The sequence below is a fragment of the Xyrauchen texanus genome, chromosome 30 (assembly GCF_025860055.1).
Source record: "Xyrauchen texanus isolate HMW12.3.18 chromosome 30, RBS_HiC_50CHRs, whole genome shotgun sequence".
In the NCBI taxonomy this organism is placed as follows: Eukaryota; Metazoa; Chordata; class Actinopteri; order Cypriniformes; family Catostomidae; genus Xyrauchen; species Xyrauchen texanus.
Genome location: NC_068305.1, coordinates 32,771,986 through 32,796,250, shown reverse-complemented (window position 1 = coordinate 32,796,250; position 24,265 = coordinate 32,771,986). Strand labels below are relative to the sequence as shown.

At 41.4% G+C, this 24,265-nt stretch overlaps 1 protein-coding gene across 3 annotated transcripts in view; it reads right to left on the bottom strand.

Annotated features, from left to right (window-relative positions):
• LOC127623551 (polypeptide N-acetylgalactosaminyltransferase 14-like) overlaps positions 1–24,265 on the bottom strand; it is an 84,385-nt gene that overhangs the window by 15,581 nt on the left and 44,539 nt on the right. For 2 of the 3 annotated variants that reach the window (XR_007968074.1, XM_052097933.1), the window contains exons 4-10: positions 19,098–19,165; positions 16,501–16,566; positions 13,366–13,487; positions 10,505–10,592; positions 10,153–10,237; positions 6,155–6,258; positions 4,868–4,994 (exon numbers count right to left, since the gene is read on the bottom strand). Coding sequence is in view for 2 of the 3 variants with exons in the window: in XM_052097933.1 (XP_051953893.1) it covers positions 4,868–4,994; positions 6,155–6,258; positions 10,153–10,237; positions 10,505–10,592; positions 13,366–13,487; positions 16,501–16,566; positions 19,098–19,165 (660 nt within the window). In the remaining variant the exon portion in view is untranslated. The remainder of the gene's footprint in view (positions 1–4,867; positions 4,995–6,154; positions 6,259–10,152; positions 10,238–10,504; positions 10,593–13,365; positions 13,488–16,500; positions 16,567–19,097; positions 19,166–24,265) is intronic. The other variant, XM_052097936.1, reaches the window with a different exon arrangement.

Sequence of the window (24,265 nt, the reverse complement as noted above, 5' to 3'; positions counted from 1 at the left end):
ACCGCCGAAGCGCCAGAGTCAATGAAGGCGCTCACAAATGCGCGCGCGCCTCCATTCTCTGCCCGCTCTGTCACACCGACCAGCCCTATGTGTAGAAAATGTGCCCACAATCCAGTGTTCACTTCTGCACACAAGCACTGCATGTCTCGTGGTCCCCACCAGAGCACGCTCACATAAAGCGGTTACTGAACCGCCGAGCGCTAGAGTCAATAAATGCGCCCACAAATGCGCGTGCGCTCCATTCTCTGCCCGCTCTGTTACACGGCCAGCAACCATTCCTCTGTGTGTAAGTCCCGTGCCCATGACTATGCTTGCGCATCACGTAACAGATGTGACTCTTTCCCCATTCATTCCAATCGGAAGTCACTCACAAAACAGCCTGTTCATGCTGTCTCGCGAGCAATCATGCATGAACACACTAAACGCCAGCCACACATTTTGTTCAGCTCTGTGTGCGGCAATCAGAGCGAATTGGCCATTCACCCTCTAGCGCTACGCTTCAAAGTGTGGGAAGCTATTCCAGGGATATCCAAGTGGGTGTTAAGCACAATACAACAGGGCTATTTGCTACAGTTCGATCGCGCCCCTCGCTTCAGAGCTGCTCGAAACCACTGTGAACACGGAAGCAGCGTGCATGCTTCGCTCAGAAATAGCAAGCCTTCTGTGCAAAAGGGCCATAGAAAAGTGCCACCCTCTCTGAGCTGAAGTCGGGCTTTACAGCCGTTATTTTCTTGTTCCCAAGAAAGACGGCGGCCTCAGACCCATATTAGATCTCAGGGTTTTGAACAAGGTGCTTGCAAAAAGACAGTTCAAAATGCTTACAATCAGGAAACTCCTCGCGCATGTGCCTAGGGGACTGGTTTATTTCTCTCGATCTGAAAGATGCATACTTTCAGATTCAGATAAATCCCGTCACAGGCCATTCTTGAGATTCGCCTCGACGGCCAGGTTTATCAATACACCGTCCTTCCATTCGGCCTGTCCTTAGCACCCGTACTTTCACGGCGCATGGATGCGGCGCCGCACTCCCTGCGGAGTCAGGGTTTGCGAATTCTGAACTATTTGGACGACTGGCTGATTATGGCTCAGTCACATATGGAGCTTCTGTCTCACAGAGCAGGTCTCCTCAGCCATCTGAACAGTTTGGGTCTTGCAGTCAAATTGGACCAAGAGCTCACTACAGCCCAGTCAGACCATTTCCTTCCTGGGAATAGAACTAGACTCCGTGGCAATGACGGCTCGCTTATCTACACAGCCAAGACGCCGTGTTCAGCGACTAGCCGCATCTTTTCAGATGAACAGCCTCACGCCTCTGAAGAAATTCCAGAGAGTGCTAGGTTACATGGCCTCAGCCGCAGCAGTACTTCAGCTGGGTTTACTGCACATGCTCGCTTCAGCATTGGCTAAACACCGCTGCCTCGCCGGGCTTGGGCCACAGGCCGCCAGCCCATCAAGGTGACTCAGACCTGCATATCAGCTCTGCAGCCCTGGACAGTGGCCGAATGGTATCAGCGGGAGTGACAATGGGAGCTGTATCTCGCCGAAAGTCATCTCGACAGACGCCGCCCAACACGGGTTGGGGCGCGGTCCGCGAGGGCTCTCCGGTTTTCGCCTATGGTCAGTTCAGGAAAAGCTCCTTCACATAAATTGTCTGGAAATGATAGCGGTCGAGTAAGCGCCGCGGCGCTTTCTCCCGTCATTCAGGGTCACCACGCCCTGGTCCGCTCGACAACAGATCTGTGGTATCCTACCTAAACCGCCAGGGCGGTGTCAGATCCAGGAACCTCTTCCATCTGACAAAACGCATACTGAGTTGGTCCCAGTGCCACCTGCGCCGCTGAGGGCGACGCACGTGCCAGGTCACCTGAACGACGGCCCGGACAGACTGTCCAGAGACAATATTCCCCAGGGAATGGTCCCTGCATGCTCAAACAGTCCAGACGTTATGGCACCTATTCGGCAGAGCAGAGATAGACCTCTTTGCGCCCAAAGAGAACTCTCACTGCCCAATATTTTTCTCGAAGCGAGGACGCGCTGGCCCAGGACTGGCCCAGACGCCCGCTACGCCTTCCCTCCCGCCTCGCTATTGCCACAGGTAATGCAGAGGATCAGGAAACGCGCCACTCGGTGCTCCTCATAGCCCCACGCTGGGAGAATCAGACATGGTTCCCGGAGCTTACGCAGCTGTCACTGACAGCGCGTGGCCCATCCCAGTGAGAGCAGATCTCCTCTCTCAAGCTCGCGGCACAATCTGGCATCCCCACCCAGAGCGCTGGGCTGCATGCGTGGTGATCAACGACTACCCGCCGCTCTGCCAGAAGGAGTAATAAACACCATCATACACGCTAGAGCCCCTTCCACGAGAAGACTCTATGCGTCAAAATGGTCTGTGTTCTCAAAATGGTGCACCGACAGAGACCTGGACCCATGGACATGTGGGGTGTCGTCGCTGCTCGTGATTTCTACAAGAGCTGCTGGATAAGGGCAGATCCCCATCCACGCTCAAAGTGTATGTGGCGGCCGCTGCGGCGTTCAGCTGAACCCCTGCACGGCCAGTCATGGGGTAAAACGAGCTGGTCATCCGCTTCCTCAGGGGAGCTAGAAGGATGAACCCCCGCACCCCCATCGGTTCCTATCTGGGATCTTTCTATAGTTCTCGAAACTATGAAAGCCCCCTTTCGAACCACTTCAATCCGTGGATTTGAAATACCTTTCACTCAAAACCGCTTTTCTGACTGCCCTGTCATCAGTCAAACGCGTGGGAGACCTTCACGCGCTGTCTGTCAGCACTGCGTGTCTTGAGTTTGGACCAAGTGACTCCAAGGTCATTTTAAAGCCTAGACACGGCTATGTTCCCAAGGTGATCGGTACTCCTTTCAGAGCACAGGTCATTTCCTATCGGCGCTGCCAGCACCGGATAGCTTAACGCGACGCCAATCTCCTTTGCCCGAGAGATTGTATACTGCGCGCCCGCTGCTTTCAGACGCTCCGAGCAGCTTTTCGTTTCGCTCGAGGGCGCACCAAAGGTCTCGCCACGAAACAGACACTATCTAGATGGATAGTGGACGCTATTGCTGCTGCATACGCGTCAAAAGACCTGCCATGCCCGTTGGGCATTAGGGCTCACTCCACTAGAGGCATGGCATCCTCGTGGGCATGGTCCAGCGGGATTTCCATTCACGACATATGTGTGGCAGCGGGATGGACTTCCCCCTCCACATTTGTCAGATTTTACAATATGTAAGTGCCCGCTCTGCAGGCAAAACTACTAGCGGTTTAATACGCTACAGCTCCCCTGGTGAGCTGCACAGATGGGACACATTCCACACAGACCGGCACCGCCGCTCTGTCGTTCCCTAGCTAGCTTACGCAATACGAGAGAACCTCTCGTAAGAGAACGTATCGGTTACCGTAACCTCGGTTCTCTCTAGATGAGGGAACGAGTATTGCGTAGCCGGCCGTGCTCGCGCCACGAGCGACTTTTCGCTTCAGTCAATGAAAACCAGGGTTCCAGCCTACGAACTACGCTTATATGCACTCTAGTCACGCCCATTTTGGCGGGCTTTGATGCAGTGAGCGCGCGGACGCCTCTCATTGGATGCGAGTTCGCCCAAGCTCGTCTATAGGCTGCAGCAGTTGCCACAGAGCAACCTATGAGCTCGCTAGCTAGCCCGCTCAAGGTCTGCAGCTGCCGCACTGCGTTGACAATGGATACAAAAATTAAGGATAATTTTTTGGCTTCAATATCTCAGAAAAGATGAATCTTTCCCGTAGCGTAAGCTAGCTTACACAATACTCGTTCCCTCATCTAGAGAGAACCGAGGTTACGTTAGGTAACCTATACGTTATCTTCTCTCTGCGCGCGCGTCAGTGTTTGTGAGAGAGCTCGCGCTGCAATGATATAACGGTACTTTTAAATCCGCAAGTAACGAACGCGCTAATTTTCATACAAAATAAATATGTAACATAATTAGGTACTTTAGCTATTATTAACACAATAATGTAACACATGCAAGCTACGTATTTCAATCATGAGAATGAGTAAATGTACGCCTGTTTCTCCAGACTCACGCTTATCAGTCATCCACAAATCACAGAACTTTCATAATCAATAAACCATAATGATTCATTTTATTAAGATTTATTCTTCAGCTTTACTTAAGTATTTTATAATTTGCATGGCTAAATTATGTTTTCCTCTTTTCTGAGTGACCATGAATACCGGAGTATTTTGAGTGAGATATATAATCCATGCGATCACTCCCGTGTGATAATCGAATCCAGATCAACTCAATACAATATTTCAACTTTCCACATCCACCCCAGCCGGTTTACCTTTAGGAGTCAAAAGTACCGTGACTGTAGCCTACTGTCCTCGCTCAAATCAGTCAGACGGCAGGCCGCGGGAGTGGAAGCGGGATTGAGCGGGATTCTTTATTGCCTTACGTATCTGTCAATCATCCCCGCTTGCTAGTTTGAGAAATGAACCCAGCGCTATGATTGGTCAAACTCTTAGTCATTTGCTGTTGCTTGATTTGAGGACTGCGCGTGAAAAGAGGCGGGTCACCAGGTTATGCGTAGTTTTAGAGTGACAAATCGTATCAGCGTAATTTGAGTTCAAAATGCGTAACTGCTACGCAAAATGCGTACAGGTTGGCAGGTCTGAAAAGATTAGCATATTCAAATTTAAAGGTTAACAAACCCCAATGAAAAAAAAACTAAAAAAACAAGCTCTTCTGATGTTGTTAAAGGAAGTTATATCCCTTATTAGAAGGAATCTCTTATTAAAAACTGTTTTACATCAGATTGGAAAGTTGGATGTGAATATATATTGTAAATACATGTTTGCACTGCTTGAGGTTCTTACTTTATGTAAGTGTTGGCATTGCCCTCTGGAAAGATGTAGGGATGTTTCTTGCGGAAAACGTGGCCAACTCTGCTACAGGGAACTATTTCCAGATTTCCTCCACACATCCATACTCTGAAAGAGATCTCTGCAAGCACAAAAAAATAAACACACACCTATCATGGTCTGTTATATTAATGATGCATTCACATCATGTCGGAATTACCATAATTGTGAATTTCTGACTTGTAATTGCAAGTTTGACAAAGATGTAAATGGTTTTTACAAGTTGGAAACTTGTAATTTTATTAAAGCTCCGACTTATCCCTCGTGACATAATGGAAAAAGAACCAAAATGGCAGTGGCCTAATATACTGTGTGTAGTATACACATCTGTTTGAAATGCTAATTTATTACACAATAGCCAGCATTACCTTATGTACTTTCTTCGTTAAACACAAATGTAGAGAGGTGAATTAACATAATTATTAAATAATTGCCATTTTATTTATTCCCATAGAAACAGTCTGAGGATGTGACCAGCTAAAGACTAGAATATCCAAATTGTCATCTCATAATTACAGTAATTCCAACATGACGTGAACAGCATAAAACAATGTTAAGGCATTAGTGACCATATGTAGATATACTGCTCTGTTGGTATTTTGTAGGAATGTATAAAATATACTAACAAAGTGTATCTTATAATTGCCCCACTAGCTGGGTGTATATGACTATTGTGGCGTAGTGTAAAATAAGTTAATGTATATGTGTGTGTGTGTGTGTGTGTGTGTGTGATTTACAGCAGGCCTCCAGGATACAGCCCCACTCTCTCAGAAAATATTAGATCACATGGGAGAAATGTCCTGTCTAAATATGCTACTGCCCAATGCTCATTTCAAATTATGAGCTACTTCAATTTTAATAAACTATCCCCTTACTGCTTCAGTCTAATTCTGTTTCATATATGCATGGTTAATAATGGTTACCTTTTCAACCTACCACAGAGAAAACCATTCAATCCCCCACAGTGCTTAGCTCTAAAGTTTTACAGAGCCATCGAAAAAAAAAACGAAATGAAAAAAAAAAAAAAAAAAAACACTTAACGGCCAAATAAAAGTGCACGGTTAGAGAAAATTGATTTCAGAAATCATGTGAAGCTATTTCTAAGTTCAAATATCTTTGTGTGCCATTTCCTCTCTGCAATGAAAATCCCCAAGTTCCCTCTGTCAGTTCTCAATTGGAGAGGACAGTGATTCAGGATTGTATGCCGTCAGACAGGTGCTCACATGCATAGTAATAACTCACCAAAGTTCTCTCCTCCCCAGATGTCCATGGCTGTGTCATATTTCCCCAAATGATTGAACCACAATCTGTCAATCACAAAAAGTCCTCCTGCAATTATGGGCGTTCTGGGGGTTAAAAAAGGGTGAGAAATGTTAACTCTTGGTGCTAAACTCTACAATCTATGTGTCTGTATAAAAACCTGCTGTCACTCAAGGTTGATGTATGAAAACATTTATTTGGTGGGTTCAGAGTGTTGGGATATCAGAAAAATGATAAAAGTTCACTGATATAGACGTAGAGGTGAATTAACTTTTGCGTGTGGTATTTCAGCACAAAAACTTGCATCTTGTACCACCTACAATCCAGTTTACCCAGGCACAATGAGCACATTGTACTATTCCACCCATGGAAAGCAGGTGGTAAACGGAATCTCATTTAAAAGTGTGTACCTCTTTTACTGATCCTAGCAGCAGTAACTCATCAAATTATGGAGAAGAGCATTACAACCAGGCATATAGCCAAATGTGCAGAGTAGTCAAGCTCACTTTTGGCATTTCAAACCACCAATTCAGGTGTTTGGACCACAGTGGTGGAGTGATACTGTACAGTGCCAACAGAGCATGCCAGATCGCGGTCGGCAACTGCCTCCACAATCTAGAACCCGAAACTGACCCGTAAGACAGTGGATTTTGCCATACAAATGGCATTCATCATACATTTTGTGCAAAGTGCGGAGGCAAAGAAACTTAACTTATTGACAATTAAACACAGCAGAGCTGGCAAAGCGTGAGGGACACCTGGCACAGCTTGGAGGTATGTTCGTAGGCTTGTGTGCATAGTGGTAGTGTGGAGTCCTCTGGAGGAATCCTCTGGAGAATAGTGTGTTCGTAGGTCTGTATGCGTCATGGTATTGTGAAGAGCAGATCCGCAAGGAATCCTCTGTTGGATAGTGTGTTCGAAGATTTGTGTGCATTGTGGTAGTGTGGTAGTTTGTGTGCATCGTGGTAGTGTTAAGAGCAGATCCAGTGTAGAGAGATAATGATAAGGAATACTCAGGTGTAGTGTCAAGGCGAGCAATGCAACCAACAGGATGGTAACCACAATCCGGGCACTACGGCAAAGACTGGCAACCAATATTGAAAACACACAACACAAACACTAGGGCAGAGAGAGAGAGTGATGAGTAACTAAACACACAACAACAATCTAGCAATGAACACGAAACAGAGTGGAGTTCATACAGGCAGAGAATAAATCAAGATCAGGTGCCGCTTGTCTGCTTAAAGTTGGCATGATCAGCGTTCCCATGGAAACAATCAGTGTTCCCACAGAAACGCTGATTCCGCAAGCCAGCAGCACCTGAAAAACATGAAGAAAACATAAATGCAGAAGGAACAAATCAGCGGATTCACTGATACCGTGACAAAAACAGCACAGAAAGCATATGCAAATAGCATCTAGGTTACTAGTGTAACCCCCGTTCCCTGATGGAGGGACGTTGTGTCGACTGTAGTGACACAAGTGGCTTCTTTTGAGAGCCTCGGATACCTCTGAATATGAAAAAGGCCAATGCCAAATTGGTGAACAGAATTTGGATTTTAATTTGGATGACGTCTTAGTGGGGCGTTGGGGAAGGTTATGTGCAGTCTGATGCCCATGCCCTTTGGCACGCTACAGCTTGCTGCACCGGCATCAGCAGACCACGTAACACGGTTCAGTGTAGGTGGTTCTATTGAAGGGGCCCCTTGTGTCACTACAGTCGACACAACGTCGAGTGAGTGACAGAAGGGGAATGTCTAGGTTACTAGTGTAACCCCCATTCCCAGATGGAGGGAACGAGACTTTGTGTCCCCCTTGCCACAACACTGTACCAAGCCGCTGTAATGGCCGAAACTTATTCTCGGCTGCTCAGTGCAGAACCGGACTCAACAGATGCATGATCCCCACCTTTTATACCCGTATGTCCGGGGGCGGGACATAAAAATTCTGTTCGCCAATTTGGCATTGGCCTTTTTCATATTCAGAGGTATCCGATGCTCTCGAAAGAAGCCCCTTGTGTCACTACAATTGATACAAAGTTGAGTGAGTGACAGAAGGGGAAAGGGCACTTTCAGTGGCTGTAATTAATTTATAGTGAATTCCCCTCTAAGTGATTGTGGAGTTGCTGGATTGTGGAAGGAATGTAGCTCCATTGTAATTCTCCTGATGAAACTTAGCTTGCCCTTCAAAAATATTGTATCCAGAGAGCTGCTATAAATGCAAAGGAAACTGGCGGAAGCGACAAACATGTCTATAAACCCGTATTATCAGAGGCATTTTATTTCTATTTGCCGTAACCTCTCATCATGAAGTGGTAGGACACATTGTTTTCTTTGCCGCTCCTTAGGGCCACTCATGCTTTTAAATCAGATTAATTTACTTACATCTGGTCTCATCTCATTTTCTTTAGGGTGAAATAAAGCTCAAAACTTCAACAATTGTGCACTGTCAAGGATTACAAAAATGAGAGACAGCAGATTAATTTTAAGTAGATGCATTAAAATTAATTTATTGGATTATTATAGAAATACATAAAAAACATCTGTTATTGTGAGCTTAAAAGTATCCAGTAATAAGGCAACAGAAAACCTTCCACTGCACACATTTGTTTGTATTTTTTTTTAACATGTTTTCAAGAATGTGGTGTTTGCCCGTGGAAAACTTGATACTACACTTTTGTGAATGGTTGCAAGGGAGTGGATGCAAAGACTGTGTCACAGCAGTTCCAATTAACATTTCAAAAATAGATTGCATACTTCTTAAGAAAACACTTGCCAGACAACTGGCTGTCAGTCAGGGGTCATGGTGCTGCTGTCCCGCTTGTATATCATCCTGATATATACACCACTACTTGCCATCTGTGCCCACAATCACACACACAGCTCTCACTGGCTCAGTTATCACTGATCTATCCTGCATCTGTTGGCAGTGGGGCTGCCAGAGCCCCAGACCGGCTACAGTGCTGCACCAGTGCACAGACGGGATCTTCATATATGAACCTCTCTCAGCCTGACTGCCAGCTTATCTGAGCTATTAACAGCCTTCATTACAACAGCCTCTGAGAGTGTTAGGAACAGTGTGAATTACACCACAACAAGAGGAGAGAGAGAGAGTGAGAGACGATGGTAGTACAGGAGGAGAAACAGCAAGTAATTGATGTTTCTTTCATTAAACAAAGCAACAAACAAAGATGCCTAAGAATTTAAAACAGTACTTTTTTTACACAAAATATTTCAATTAATATAGTAATTCAAACTTCAATGATCAACCAGGCTGAATTTCTAAGTGGAGGTCAATGCTTTAATGTACATTTTCTATTTTTATTGACAACATGAAATCAAAATTGAACCATGTCAATTTTAAATATGATTTATTTTCTTGATACATGTCCCTGGTTTATTTTGGCACTAAATCAGAACACTAAACAAAAACACAAAAAAAAATGGTTTGCCTTTATCAACACATTTCCACATTTTTCTTTACACATTTTGTTCTTTCTTGCATAATGAAGGCTTCACGGGCAGGAAAAAATAAACTAAAATTTGACATTTTCTGAAGGACTCGCTGCCAACACAATTCTAGGGTGTTGTGGGTGGTTGCAAAGGTACTCTTTATATTCCTTTAAAATTCAAATCAGCTTCAGTAATATTCATGCTTGCCTTAGCAAATACCATAAATATAATCATCCATTATCATTCACAATCCGTTATTGATTGCTGAATATTTTGCTTCATAAAGAATAACCACCACATTATAGTTAAATAGTTAAATAAAATTTCATTTTGACTACAAACTGTCTTCTTAATACTCTTTCAAACGTTATTTGATGCCCCAGCAGAAAAATATAAAACAAGTTTCAAAATTGTTTATATTTTAAGCATAGTGCTCCAATTCCTATGAATGCTGGACTGAACCATGTCCCTCTCTCTCCTCTGAGCAAAGTGGTTTCTATAAAAGCCCCTATACTTCTTTTCACCTACTTAATGGGCTCAGTGGGGTCAGCTCTCCTGGCTCGCTTTTCAGCTGATAGTTGCTCCCATTTAAAATGTAGACTCCAGTCAAAGCCTGCGGCAGAGATTGAGAGAGACAGGAAAGTAAGACAGAACAAGAGATCAATGAAGTTCTTTTTGCTGTAACTTTTTAAAAATTTTACAAGTCAGAATTTTATACCACGACGAATGTGATAATTAAAGCCAATGAAAGTCTGGGGTTTTCATCACACTTAATTGTTAGATTTGTTTCTTTGTGACACTGCTGATTGGTGACTGTGACCGATGCCCATTGATGGCAACAGTGGAACAGTGAATGGAGGATTATAATTGCAGCTTTTACCTCCTCGCAAGTCTGAGGAAGCTGCAACATAGGCAAACGTGTCCATATTTATGATGTCAATCACAGGGCTGGCGACACAGGTCGGTTCCTGAAAAATTAAAATATTACACGAGAGGTTTGATGAGACTCTGGACGGCTCCACACTGTTCATCTTGATTTCACAACAAAGGACGAGGAAAATCAGCGAACAATGAGATTATCTGTGTTAAGTGTGAGTGAAATGTACACACACCACAACGTTCTATCCCCTAACCCAATCCATAAACCTAACCCTCACTGAAAGTTTTTTTTTGCATTTTTAGGCTTTCATTCATACATTAATCATTTTTACAAAACTGTATTCCTAATGGGGACTTTATGCTCTAGAGTGGACTTTTAATTGAATTCTTTTGTTCTTATACTAAGCTAATTATATTTTTCATCCCCTACCCATAAACCTAACCCTTGTCGAACTCTTTTTACCTTTTTCTATTTTTAAGACATTATTTACTTTGTTTGTTTACCATTTTTCTAGTGGGGGGCAGTTAGCTTTAACGTATATGTGATTTCAGATTTTACTATACTTGTGGGACTCATCACACATCATCACACTGGACATTCTGACCTCATTACTCAATCCTTTTAAACCTCACAATACCACCCTGCTGAAAAAAAAATTATACTTTAATTATAATTAAATAGCTTAGAAAGAAATTCGATTTCATGAATTTTGTGCTGGTGAACAAAATCGTAGAATCTTGGCACCGAGTTTATATTTACATTTACAGGTTAAGAGGAGATAATTCCTCAGAATTTCTCTGAATGACTTATGTGCTCAGATAGGAGACAAAGGCAGGCCTACACACCATCATAAAGCCTGACTGAGGCCTACAGGAACACTCAAAGCCTGATAACACAGAATGAGCTTCCAAAATCAAACAAAGAGTGTCCAAACAGACTACAGATCCCATCAAGCCTTACTTTACACCTAGGTATGAAATTCTGAAGGATCGAACTCTCAACTCCTATTTGATGAAACACACAACAGAACGCGCACATCAACCATGATGTCATCAAGAGTATCAAACCAGAGATTCGACAGTATGTGCCATGTCTTGTTGCAGCCCTGCTCCTCCCAGGTGTAGACTCTTTGCCCAATGAAGTAACGTACGTACATGAACTTTGGCCATACAATCTCCATCTCGCTGGACAAGCCAAGATTCTCCATGTTCCACCGAACACGCTAACGGATCCGAAGGAGACCACGAGCAATCCGTGTCTCACCCTTTTGCCTGCAGAAGTGAAGAAATACGATTTCTCTTCCTTCAACTGAGTCGACTTCGCAACCAAGTAATCTCTGCCAACCCACAGAGAATCAGCCGCTGTACCGCCCACCGACAGAGCGAGGAAACGGCCTCCCGTCATCACCCGAGCTTTGAGGAACCGAGTCAGAGCCCTGTATCAGAGTCAATACAATAAAGGTATTACTTTACTGTTACCATGAATGGGATTTGCTGTGTGGTCGTCCAACCATGTTGGGATGTTTGTGTATTTCTGCCATCACAGGGGAGACCGGCACACTTAATTTATCCATTATAGAACCAACGAACACGGCGGACGGATTACGAACCATTCACTGCATCTCTGAGTGATAAAACTAATGCTTGCCATCTCTCCCACGATCGCTAAACCTGTTCACACCACCCCTCACAAACATACCCGCACAGACATTTGGCAAACAGACAACTTCGCCATAGAGCCCAGCTTTGTCCTTAAGTTATCGTACCAGCGGAGACACACGTGAAATGGACAGACGCCATTAACCAGTCTCTTCACCCACATTCGCGGCCACATTCTCTGGCCGGAAACCTCACGTGACCCTCCACGAGAGCCACGCCCACCATTTTGTGCACTCCTTCTCTCCTTACCCACACGCACAAATACACACACACACAAATACACAAATACACACACACACACACACACACACACACACACACACACACACACGTTGGTATACCTATCATTATGAGGACTTTCCATAGACATAATGACTTTTATACTGTACAAACTATAGATTCTATCCTCTAAACCTAACACAACCCCTAAACCTAACCCTCACAGAAAACTTTCTGCATTTTTACATTTTCAATAAAACATTGTTTAGTATGATTTTTAAGCGATTTGAATTATGGGGACACTAGAGATGTCCTCATAAATCACATTTATAGCATAATACCCTTGTAATTACTAATTTGTAACTTACAAAATTGTCCTCGTAAATCACAAAAACACGCGCCGACACACACACACACACACACACACACACACACTCCTCTCATGTAATATAGGCTTATCTGTTACCATATCTAATCATGTTGCTGTTTAGTTTGTAGGAAGTCGGAAGCTTATCGACTGCATTGCACTGATTATTAATTCATATTACTGCATCAATAAACTTTGTTATACTTTAAATAGAAGTGTTTTGGTATTGTTCTGCATGCACCTGTGCCAAGGGCTGTCAGGGGATGTCTGTGCTCGGATTCAAGCCTTCATTGTTTTCCTTTTGAATGTCGATGCTCTCCAGATGTTGACTTTCCTAAGAGAACAATCCTATATTGAGACTGCTATACTGTATGGTTATTAGTCCGGCAATATTAATCTTTATTCGTATTCTATTTATTTTAATAACTGATAGTTATCTTTGATGATTATTGATTTGAAGGATTAATAAGCTAATGTTGATTCTAATTAATGTTCTATTTATTTTAATAATGAATAATAATTAATAATTATCTTTGATTATTATTAATTATTGCTAATAACCAAACCCGCTCCTGAACAAAGCCCCAACAATGGACACAATGAACATGAAACCAAACCTCTTTCACCCTCTGCAGCAATGGAGGCAGCCAGTCTTTATTGACCTCACAGTGACTGTCCAAAAATGTCAGGATACCGGCTCCAGCAGCGTCCGCCCCTCGAACTCTGGACCGGATCAGTCCTGAAACATACACAGACACCATCAATCAAAGCAGCAGATTTCCCAACACATTACATCTGTTGAAAATCCAGTTAAATTCACAAATACTCATCTCAACAAACTCAATCACAGTGAAAGATATGACAAGAGCCATTGAAATCTGATTAAGTGAGGAGACAATTAAGGCCTTGTGGTTATTATCGAATCAGAGCAAGAAACTTTTCCAGGAGGCAAGGCAGTTAAATCAGTACAGCTTGACTGAGGACACTTAATAATTGTAAACGTGCAAGACTTGTGCAAAGTTTCATGCTGCTTGGCAACTTCAGCCAATTAAAAATCCCATTTCATCCTCAATAAGGCTGTATTTTCCAGATGGACGAACGCACTCTCTATAGAGTTGTTGAGAGCAATTTGTGTGTGTGTGTGTGTGCATTTCATATTAGTCTAGTGTGGCCCTCTGTGTATGCACTGGGCAGATGGAGAAGGAAAGAGATGGGAAGAGGGACAACAGAAGAGAGAGTCTGGGGAGGGAGAGTGAGAGAATAGCAGAGATTACATTCACCTACAGCTAATAGAGTTAACATAGCAGAACTGCACACCCTGTTTGTAGCTCCAGGACGACAATGGGGTTTAAATGCCTTAAACCTTTTAACAATTTTCTCTTGTGCAGAGTTGGCTGCACAGGGGTTTTATGCATTAATCAATACTGTCTAAGCGACAATGTGTGACATTGTGTAATGGAACTGCGGAGCGCTGAAATAAACAGGAAGGGAGCAGGGAGTGGATAGATCATTACTAGTAAGGACTTTCCAAAGTTGCTTGTATTCTTCAAGTGGCAATGGTTATTGAATGTTAAATTATTATTGCTATTAATTATCAACACTATTGGTGCCTGATTTTGCTTTAAGCAAGCACCACTAATAGCACCACAAACTGTTTTAAGTAGCCTTCAGAGCATTTTGCGTGACACCGAGAATGTCCACTTTCTCGATGCGCCCATCTCCCAAGGGGGGCTCTTTGGTGACACTGTCAAGGACTTCGCCCATCAGTTCTCGACAGTGAAGAAGCACTATTATTATTGGGCTATTAAACACATCCTGTCGTGGTGCGACTAGGCTGCCTCCGAAGTCCTGCGCCCCATCTGCCTCTCACCAAGGCCGTCCTACTGCAAATTCGGCCCCGGCTCCCCCACCATCAGAGCCTGCATGCTGGCCTCTGAGAACAAGATCCTCCCGCAGGAAGGCGGCACTGCCTCCCCATCCCCTGGGATGAGGCTACTGGCTCCGACTGGCCTGACCCAGGTGAGCATACAGGCCCCACTCTTGCCCCTGGGCCATCACGAGTTGAGTGCCCACCATAACATCGAAGGGTGCCTTCTGGGCCCCGGCACCCATTTCGTCAGTTAAAGAGCTGTTTCCTCATTGCCTGGATCATTCTCCTATGCTCAGCCCTTCCGGCCCTCACGCTCATGATGGCCAAGCACTGAAAGTCTTTCCGGTCAACGAGCGGGATGTGAGTATCTCAAATTCCCTTGTTCTCTGTCGAAAGAAAGTCAGAAAACAGGTATTTGCGGAGATTCTTGGGGCTGTTCCCCAGCCCTAGCCACTGTTGCAGGCTCACAGGGCAGCACACCTCACCTGGACAACCTTCCTGGGTAGGGAGTCTGCTCTGCCCCACCCTGGGCGTGATAAAATGAATCATCCCCCTGGTGCCATTGGTGCAGAGGCTGGGAGCACTTCCCCAGCACTATTCTATCAGGTCTGGGCAGGAAATTGCTTAATACAAAAATCAGGAAAAGCCACCACTGTAGCCACCGGTGAGTGCCTCCTCCCACTCTTAATGGGACCAGGGAGGGCTTAACATGTTAACAACAAGACGTTGTGTCCCTCCTACTGTGGTGCTGAACTGACCACCGACATGCTTTGTTTTGCATGTGCAAACAAAGCATGTTTGCACAAGCATTCACCACTCACATTTCCTTCGGAGAATGTAAAAATAAAGTTATTAATGTAGACATCTGTTTTGTCCCAATGACATTAACAGCATAGTGCTAATGAAATAAATGAGAAACTTAAATCTAAATTGGACATGCAAATTTATGTAAAGATGCCAAAAAAAAGTTACACATCCATAAAGATGACTGTAACAGGGTTTAAAATGGGCAAGGAGGAGGCGGAAACTGGACAAACCATCAAAATAATGTTTAATGAAACCTTTCATTAAACAAATACACGGCAGCTTTGTGTGTCTCTCTCTCTCTCTAACTGCGCCTCAGCTTTATCCCTCACCTCGGCTGATTAGCCCGATTGGGCCCGGCCCCACCCTCCTCCTCGTCACAATGCCTAATCTTTCAACAGTCATAAATTTGTTAAACTGTGCTAATGGGATTTCATTAAACATTAAACAGGCATTTTAACCAAAGCACCAGTAAGGGCATCTATAACTGCGATTGTGCACAAAGGCCAACATAAAATCTGCCACAGGCTAAAGAGCAGTTGCAGAGTCAATATATACTTCATCAGTTTTAAGACCAATGTTTTCTGTTAGATGCACACAGAAATGTTTTTCTTATAAACGGCTTCTGAACATGTGTTTTTATACCATATATTTTTTAATAACAATGTTTGATCAGAGATTAAATCTCTGTCTGTGCAAGCTGTTTGCAAACTAATCATGTGCCGTCACCCTTTAGATTACATTCCTGTTCACCTGAACGGAAAGATATGGATGACAGTACAAGTGCATGATGGGAAAATGTATCTGCTGAGTTTTCAACCTGTGCAACTGGTACATGTAAGATAGGTTGAAACACTGGCTAGAGCTTCAGTCAATGTGCAGTAATCATCTTCATAGTCTGTTGTTACCCTTCTAGTAACGCACCACCTGCTGTTAAAACACTCACCAGCACACCAGTGAAAAGCAAACAGCTGCTTTTAATGCCTGTATGTTATTACAAAGGCATGTTGCCAGCCCAATATTATATATTTAATTCTTAGGGAGCAAACAAAAGTGACAGATGTCCTCACAGGCCTACCTTCTCTACGATGATTGCGAAGACACTTTACTTTGGGCAACTTGGTGAGAAGAAGGCAGTCATTTGCTGGAAAAAATAAAATACATTATTTATCTGTTTAAACTGCAATTTGAAATATTTCTCAAATATGTTACTGTAACTAAAGAGTGCAGTAATTACATTCCAGTGTTTCCCCTATATACATTTTGCAATGGCTCTGCACCACTGCTAAATTATGAGTGCCACTGGTCATGAAATCCTCCTTTTTTTTGTTTCATTATATTTCCTGAGGTCCACTGATAATGTTAGTAAAGTTTTATTATACCAAAACAGTCATCATTTTGTAATATATGATAACGTTCAACTCTGTCTCTGACCATCTTTCTGAAAAGCTAGATTTTTGCCTCTGCTCCTTCTTTAAACTTCAATGTTAAAACCCTCTTTTATGATTGGCTAACAGCATGCAGACCCTCAAATTCGCCCATTTTTGAAACACAATCGGAAGACACTAAAAATTTACATTTCACGGTTTACACACAACGCATATCCAATTAGTGACGCCATAGACAGTAGGTCTTTCTCTCTGTCTCTGTTTATGAGACATGTGAGCACCAGTGGGCGGGACCATGGGTGCAATGAATTTAAAATTAGTTCAAGGCCGTCTTGAATTAATGAGTACCCCAAGTGACGTAGAGTTGTTACGGAAGTAGAGAACAGGGTGTTTTGGCAGCTTGGTTTCAAAAAATTATTTTATTGCATTGTGGATTTATTCCTCATGATATGACCCCTTTAATATTCTTGATGCAACATAATGCTTGCTAGCCCCAGACAGCTGTGCACTTTCTACACTGTGAAAGGGACCCCATCACACACATACACACAATTACATGAACTTACTCACAGTGACATCACTGCATAAAAACATGTTTCAAACTCACTTAATTTAAAGTGGCCCACAAGGTCATTTCAGAAATGTGGGATGGCATTGGATTGCAATGTTTCACTGAACAATCAGTTAGCGCTTTCCTCGTGAATATAAATGAGCCTTCCTCCGCCATCGGTACGTTTTGGAGCACATTTTGCACACTTCAAAAGCAGAATGAAACAGTGCTACATGAGTCAATTAACAACACAGCTTAATCATAGAAGTATGAGGGCAGAGCAGGTGTGGTAATTTGCGGACTGGTCTCAACCGAACAGACTATTTTAAATGTGTCTGTGAACCAGTGAGATGCTTGGTGGGAATTGTGAAATCCATTTGAATGCAGTATGGAATTGTATGTTGCAAAACTCTCTGTGATGAAACTAGTTAAACAAACAGTCCCCACATTCTAAACAGCACTGACAAAGAAAACAGGAGAAAACATAAATTAGAAGGCTTTTCAATTCTGAAATCACAACACTTAAAAAATTTACCATGGATTTATTGCAGTGACACTAACTGTACTCTACTGTAACTTTTTTCCTTACAAAAATGCCATAGCTCTTTATGTAGAAACCATAGTTACTAACCATAGTAGTGAGGAGCCATGCATAGTTTTACCAATGGCTACCATGAACAATTACAAATATAATTGTTAAAACTATGAATACTGTGACAAGGAGGAGGGCAGGGCCAGGCCGTGACTATGCAAGCCCGGCCCCAATCGGGCTAATCAGTCGAAGACCGGGATAAGTGCAATGAGATGCGGCAGTTTGGGAGAGAGAGAGCTACAGGCAGCTGCCCTTTATGCATTTACGTTTGTGTGTCTTTGTGTATAAGTTTATTAAAAACATTACTTTCATGCTTTGTCCGGTTTCTGCCTCCTCCTTTTTAATCTTGTGTTCTGGATATGATTCTCATCAGACACACGCAGCTGTGTTTCACGTGATTTTCACGCACACGGTCTCTGAAGCATGAACGTGCGTGTGAGTCCAGCTGGTATTCAGGTCTCTGGTGACACTTGCGCTACTCAGCAGGTTTCTCTCTATCAAGCTTCGGCACAAACTTCAAAATTTGTATGACCCATTTGAAATCTACAGAGTTTTGAGTTTGAAGTACCTTAAAGCACTATGGAGGAAGTCAAACATCTCAAACGGCGAGTTAGCCCGACATTCTAACCAACACTGTCAAGGGAAACAGCTAAAACAATGTGTCATGCCAACAATTGTGTTATCTGTAATGCAGAGTTTTTAAACTATACTTCATCACCCTTAATAAAATTCAGTTTGAATTAGTTTTATTTCAGATATTCAAATATTGCCTTCAGAGATGACTTAAACCATTACGAGCCTAATTAAGTGTTTTATAATAATAATACCAATCAAAAACATCAGACTGAAATGTGAAATTTTGCATTGTGGTAAGGTTGATTACAAATTTCTGAATACCACCAATGTTTTTTGATTAATTTTTTATTTTTTTTTACTCTGACTATGTTTGTCAAGTTCCAAATAAAGAGACAATTATATAAGAGGAAGTAGTTTTCATCCATAAAGTATTTAATTTAATGACTGCATTTTCCAAAAATAGGCATTACAATATGGTTATTAAATATATATAAACCATTTTTTTTTTTATGTAAATATGTTGGTCATATCACCCACCCCATGCTATAATACACAGTGCTGGTACTCACGATCTCCGCTGAAGTCATCCACCAGTATGATCTCATGAATTAGATGCACAGGGGTCCGATTCAACACACTGGACAGAAACAGATTTAAAAAATAATGTAACTGCAGTGACTTAATATCAGGATGTACATTAACTGCAGGCTATGGCATTTATCTTTCAAGTGGTCTATTTGCAGTATATTTACACATTTTTATAAAAAATAAATCAAAATAAGTAATCAGCTCTAAAGTTAACACTTAAATTAAATGTCGTTAAATTAAAATGAAACATGGCCTTTTTATTAACTAAGAAATGTTGCACACACAAGATCTGCCCAAGTTAAATAAATATTTATTAAATGAAATGGTAACACTTTATTTTGATGGTCACAAGTAGATATTTAACTGACTATAAGTGACTTATCAACTGTCTTGCTATAGCTAGTAAACAGTGTTTTAACAAATATTCAGTAGACTTCTAGTAACCTTTATAAATATATTTATTAATGACCATTCTCAACAATAATGTAAGTAGGTCATTCATAGAGATCTATATACAGGCTACTGAAAGTCTACTAAATGTTTGTTGAAACACTGTTTACTAGCTATAGCAAGTGAGTCGATAAGCTATTATTTTGTTGCTGTTATACAGGCTATTGATAGTCTACTGAATGTTTGTTTAAACACTGTTTACTAGCTATAACAAGCCAGTTTATAAGTCACTTGCAGTCAGTTAAATATCTACTTGGGACCATCAAAATAAATAGTTACCAATGAAATAAATTATTTGCAAGGATATTTAATTTTTCCTTCAAGGACATTAAAGGAAGGACCAATTTTAATTTCAAAATATACTCTAAAACGTAACCAGCGGAGTTCCTTTACAGGTCATTATTCACATCCAATCCAACATTTCATCTTACAAGAGCTATTTCTGGGTAGAAAGTCTTATTAGCTACCAAAATTGAATTATTAATAATTGATTTGTTAAACTATTCAGTGGAACATCTTGACTTCTGAAAATACTTTTAATATAATGCAAGAGATTGCAGTTGTTCTGGATATTTCTTTACAAACAATAAAGATATAAGTAAGCAGGCATGTGGAGGCTACAGTGATGTGTACATGCAGTTCTGTAGTGATGCTTCACGGTAAAATACCTCTAAACCTCTTTTCTTTATCCTCATGCTAGGTGACAGATTGCATTGTACTCACACTCACGGGTATGTTTCCACATGTCTCAGTCAGTGAGACACATTCATCACAACTCTTGCAAACCCTGTACTACACATGCACACAGAAAGATGCATAGCCATTCATATGTAAGTACATCTCAAATCCACCTGGAATCACTAAAGAGTTGTTGGTGTGCAACCCAGAAGCAATCTTTTTCCTCTCTCAAACACTGAAATTTTAAACAATCAAGTGTCATTTACTTTGACAGTTATTGGATTTGTGTTAAAAGTCTTTAAATCATTGGCTCTGAAACCAATACTAATGCTAAAATATGTTGAGACACCTGGACAGGTCAATGTGGCTCTAATTAATTGTTGTCACGATACCCACCCTGTCTCTCAATCAGCTCCCTATGTTGTGTATCTAAGGGTTCGACATTAACGCTTGTCTGCTTGGCTGTGACAAGTGGACAAGCAGCCTCATTATAACATCAATAACAAAAAAAGAACCAGCTATACAGTATTTGATATACGTAGTCTAGGCTTGTGTCACTTATTAAAAAAGTTTATATTCTTATCTGCAGTTGAACAAACTCCACAGCACATAATTGTATCATTTTCTAGCGATCTAGTAATAGCTGCGCGCTGTTTGACTGACAGTTGGCTTTTATGTGTGCGGCTGCTTTACATGCACATGTGCTTCGAGAACGTAATGCGGATATGCACCTGAATGGTCAAATACATAAAACAATTCTGCCAAAATGCCCATATTGGAGAGGTATTCATCTATATTCAGAGAGTTATGTACAAACCCAATCCCGAAAAAGTTGAGACAGTATGATAAAATGGTGTTTAATCAAATTGATACATACAGCTTTAATAAAATACAAATATAATAATGATTTATTTATTTTTACCAAAAATTGCAAGTCTCATCTGCTGCTTTTGCTCGCTCAAACAGTGACTCACACTGCAAATTCCCCTAGCACTTCAGTTTATTAAGATTTTCTCAAAAGCTTAATTTCTCAAAATGTGAGTTATTGGCCATCCATGATCATCCTAATAGAACAATGTATAATATCCCAGTCAAAACGAAGTTAAATATTTAGGTATCTGGATATCGGTGGATAATTACGAAAAAAAAAAATAATATTTTGATAAAAATGTAGAGAAATGTAAATTAATGATGAATACTTGGGCTGCAGAGAGCTATAACGATATTCGGAAGAATTCTATTGACGAAAGTAGAGTCTTTCTAGATTAATTTATCCGTGTTTCTCACTAACAGCTTCTGCTAAATAAATAAATATAATTTTTATTTTATATGGAAAAGGACAAGTCATTATATACGTAAAAGTGATATGATTAAAGATTATGAAGACGGAAGCCTTAAGACGATTGACTTTGACATTATGAATGGGGCTATCAAGCTTAAATGGTTACAATCGTTTCTTTTTACAACGAGTCATCATTCTGGTATGAGATTCCTTCAGCTGTATTTAAAAAATGCGGTGGCATAAGTTTTCTGTTGCAGTGTGACTTTGAAATTTCTAAACTCTCTGTAAAACTTTCTGCTTTTCACCAACAAGTACTATTATATTGGAAATTGATTTTCAAACATAATTTTAGCTCACATAACATGTCAATCTGGAATAACAGATATATAACAGTGAGAAGAAAATCTTTGTTTATTGATGAGTGGTGGCAAAACGGCATATGGTCAAAAATGTAAACTTTGCAGATAAAAAATGCTCTAACAGATTTTTCAGAGATGGTTTACAACAGCAATGTTTTCCAGGTCCTGTAAAGAGATCTTACATTTTTCATCATTTGGAGAAGAAAGAAGTGAGTGAAATTAGAACCCATTTCTTTTCATTTCCCATTGCCCCTTAATGTAAAGAGGTGTACTTTAAAATGATGAATCATATTTATCCAACTAAATAATTTTTAAGAATAAGAATTTATGTTGGGGACTTAAATCTTTGTCATTGATAGAAATGGCTGAACACATGTTTTTTCAATGTAATTTGGTGTATTCATTCTGTAAGTATGCATTTACCTGGATGCAACAAAAAATACCTGCGAGACTGATAATTTCATGGGAAATTATTACATTTGGTTTATTAATTAAGGATAAAAATGTATCATTTTATTAATAATGTATTGCTTTTGTTGACATTTTTCATACACAAATGTAAATTTTTCAAAATTCCTCCCCGATTACTTGTTTTTAAAGAGGAATTTTCAAAGTATTTAGAGACATTGAGTGGGACGAAAATTTCCAAAGCAAAATATTTGTATTCTTTGTTGAAGGATTGGTTTTGTAATGTAAAAATCTCATACTCCCCTAATTTATTTTTTGTTTATTTTACTTATTTACTTGTTTTTTGTAATGTATTGTTTGGTATGTTGTGGAGAATGTGATGTGTATATTTAATTGTAATCTCAGTCTTTGTAAATCTTTCAGGTATGACTGCCTTTCTGTTGATGTTCATACAAGAACAATAAAATAATAATAATAAAAAAAACAGACTTTCGGAAAGGGTAAGTAAGCAATGACATTTTAGTTTACAATCAAAAGAGCAAAAGACCATCAAAAATAAAAGTGTTTGAGCAAGCAAAAGAAGCAGATGAGATTAGATAGAGCGGGAGACTTTGGGGAATTTTCTTGCGCGTGCTGTCAGGAATGTCCTCGTATTGCGCGCGCAGATGTCAAGTGCACGCAGGATCTTCCCGTTTAGTAGTGACAGCGGCAATGAACTACTGTGCGCAAGTGTCAATAATGCGCGCGAGGGTTTAAAACGCGCGCGCGTGTTCTTCCTTTTTCCTCGCTTGGCTTTAATCTATAGCGCGTGGGAGCGTTAATAACGCGCGCGGATTAATGGCGTTAAAATGCCTTCATATATCTGGCTTCTCAGCTTTAGAATAGGTGATGGACTATCAGTAAGCAGTAAGGGATACAAGTGTTTTGAATTATAAAATTTGGTCATGCACTGTCATTGCTGTTAGATTTTATGTTTATTTCATTCATGTAATGTTTAACGCACTTTTTAAAATGTTCACAAGAAGCTCTTTTTGTGAGGCTCTTTTTGATAGTAATAAAGAATGTAATACATTTTCTTACTCTCAGTACTTCTATTTTAAAATGATTATCCTACTCAAAATCATGTGACATCAAATAAATAGCCCGGTCCTCAAGATCATGTGAGAATAGCCTGGACCGAACTCCAGGCACGTTTCCCTGACAGAGAACGCTTGCTGGTCACCTACCCTGTTGATGGAAGAGAGCGCAGTCAGGAGGGCAGTCTTTAAAGAGAGTGCCTTAAGCTCAGCTGACTCCAAAGGCTTAAAGGGGGCTCCCCGTAGACCCTGAAGGACAGTGCCTCCCACGACCTTGTCAGCTCTTCGTGCACTTCCGGTAAGAAAGGAACTGGGGCGGGGCGTGGCTGCGAGTGTGCCGGGGGATGGGAGGTCTGTGGGGATTTACCCGGCGGTTGTGGTCCCATTGAGGTCCCCAAATCGCCCCCAGTGCTAGCCACGCTGGCCTCATACCCGTAAGAAGAAGGATATAGCCGCTGGGGTGGCTTGCTTTCTTAAGAAGGCAAGCTGCGACCGCAACGTTGCCATGGTCATGTCCTTGCAGTGAGGACATGATGCATCCAAGAAGGATATCTCCGCGTGAGCATATATATATATATATATATCAAATAGTATACAGTTGAAGTCAGAAGTTTACATACACTTAGGCTGAAGTTACTACTAGAGCACAAATTGTTTACAAGTGCACAAAGTTCTTCATAGATCTAGCCTCTTAATTTTGCTCTCAAAGTGCACCAGATTGATGCATTTAACTTTAAAATGTACAACATCTTTCTTCCGGAGAAGCATACCTCCGGAGCCCTCTAGAGGATTTAAATGTTTTTTTAATTAGGGCTGTCGATTTAACGCATTAATTCAGTGCTATTAATTTTACAAAAAATAACATGTTAAAAAAATGTACGCAATCAATCGCATGC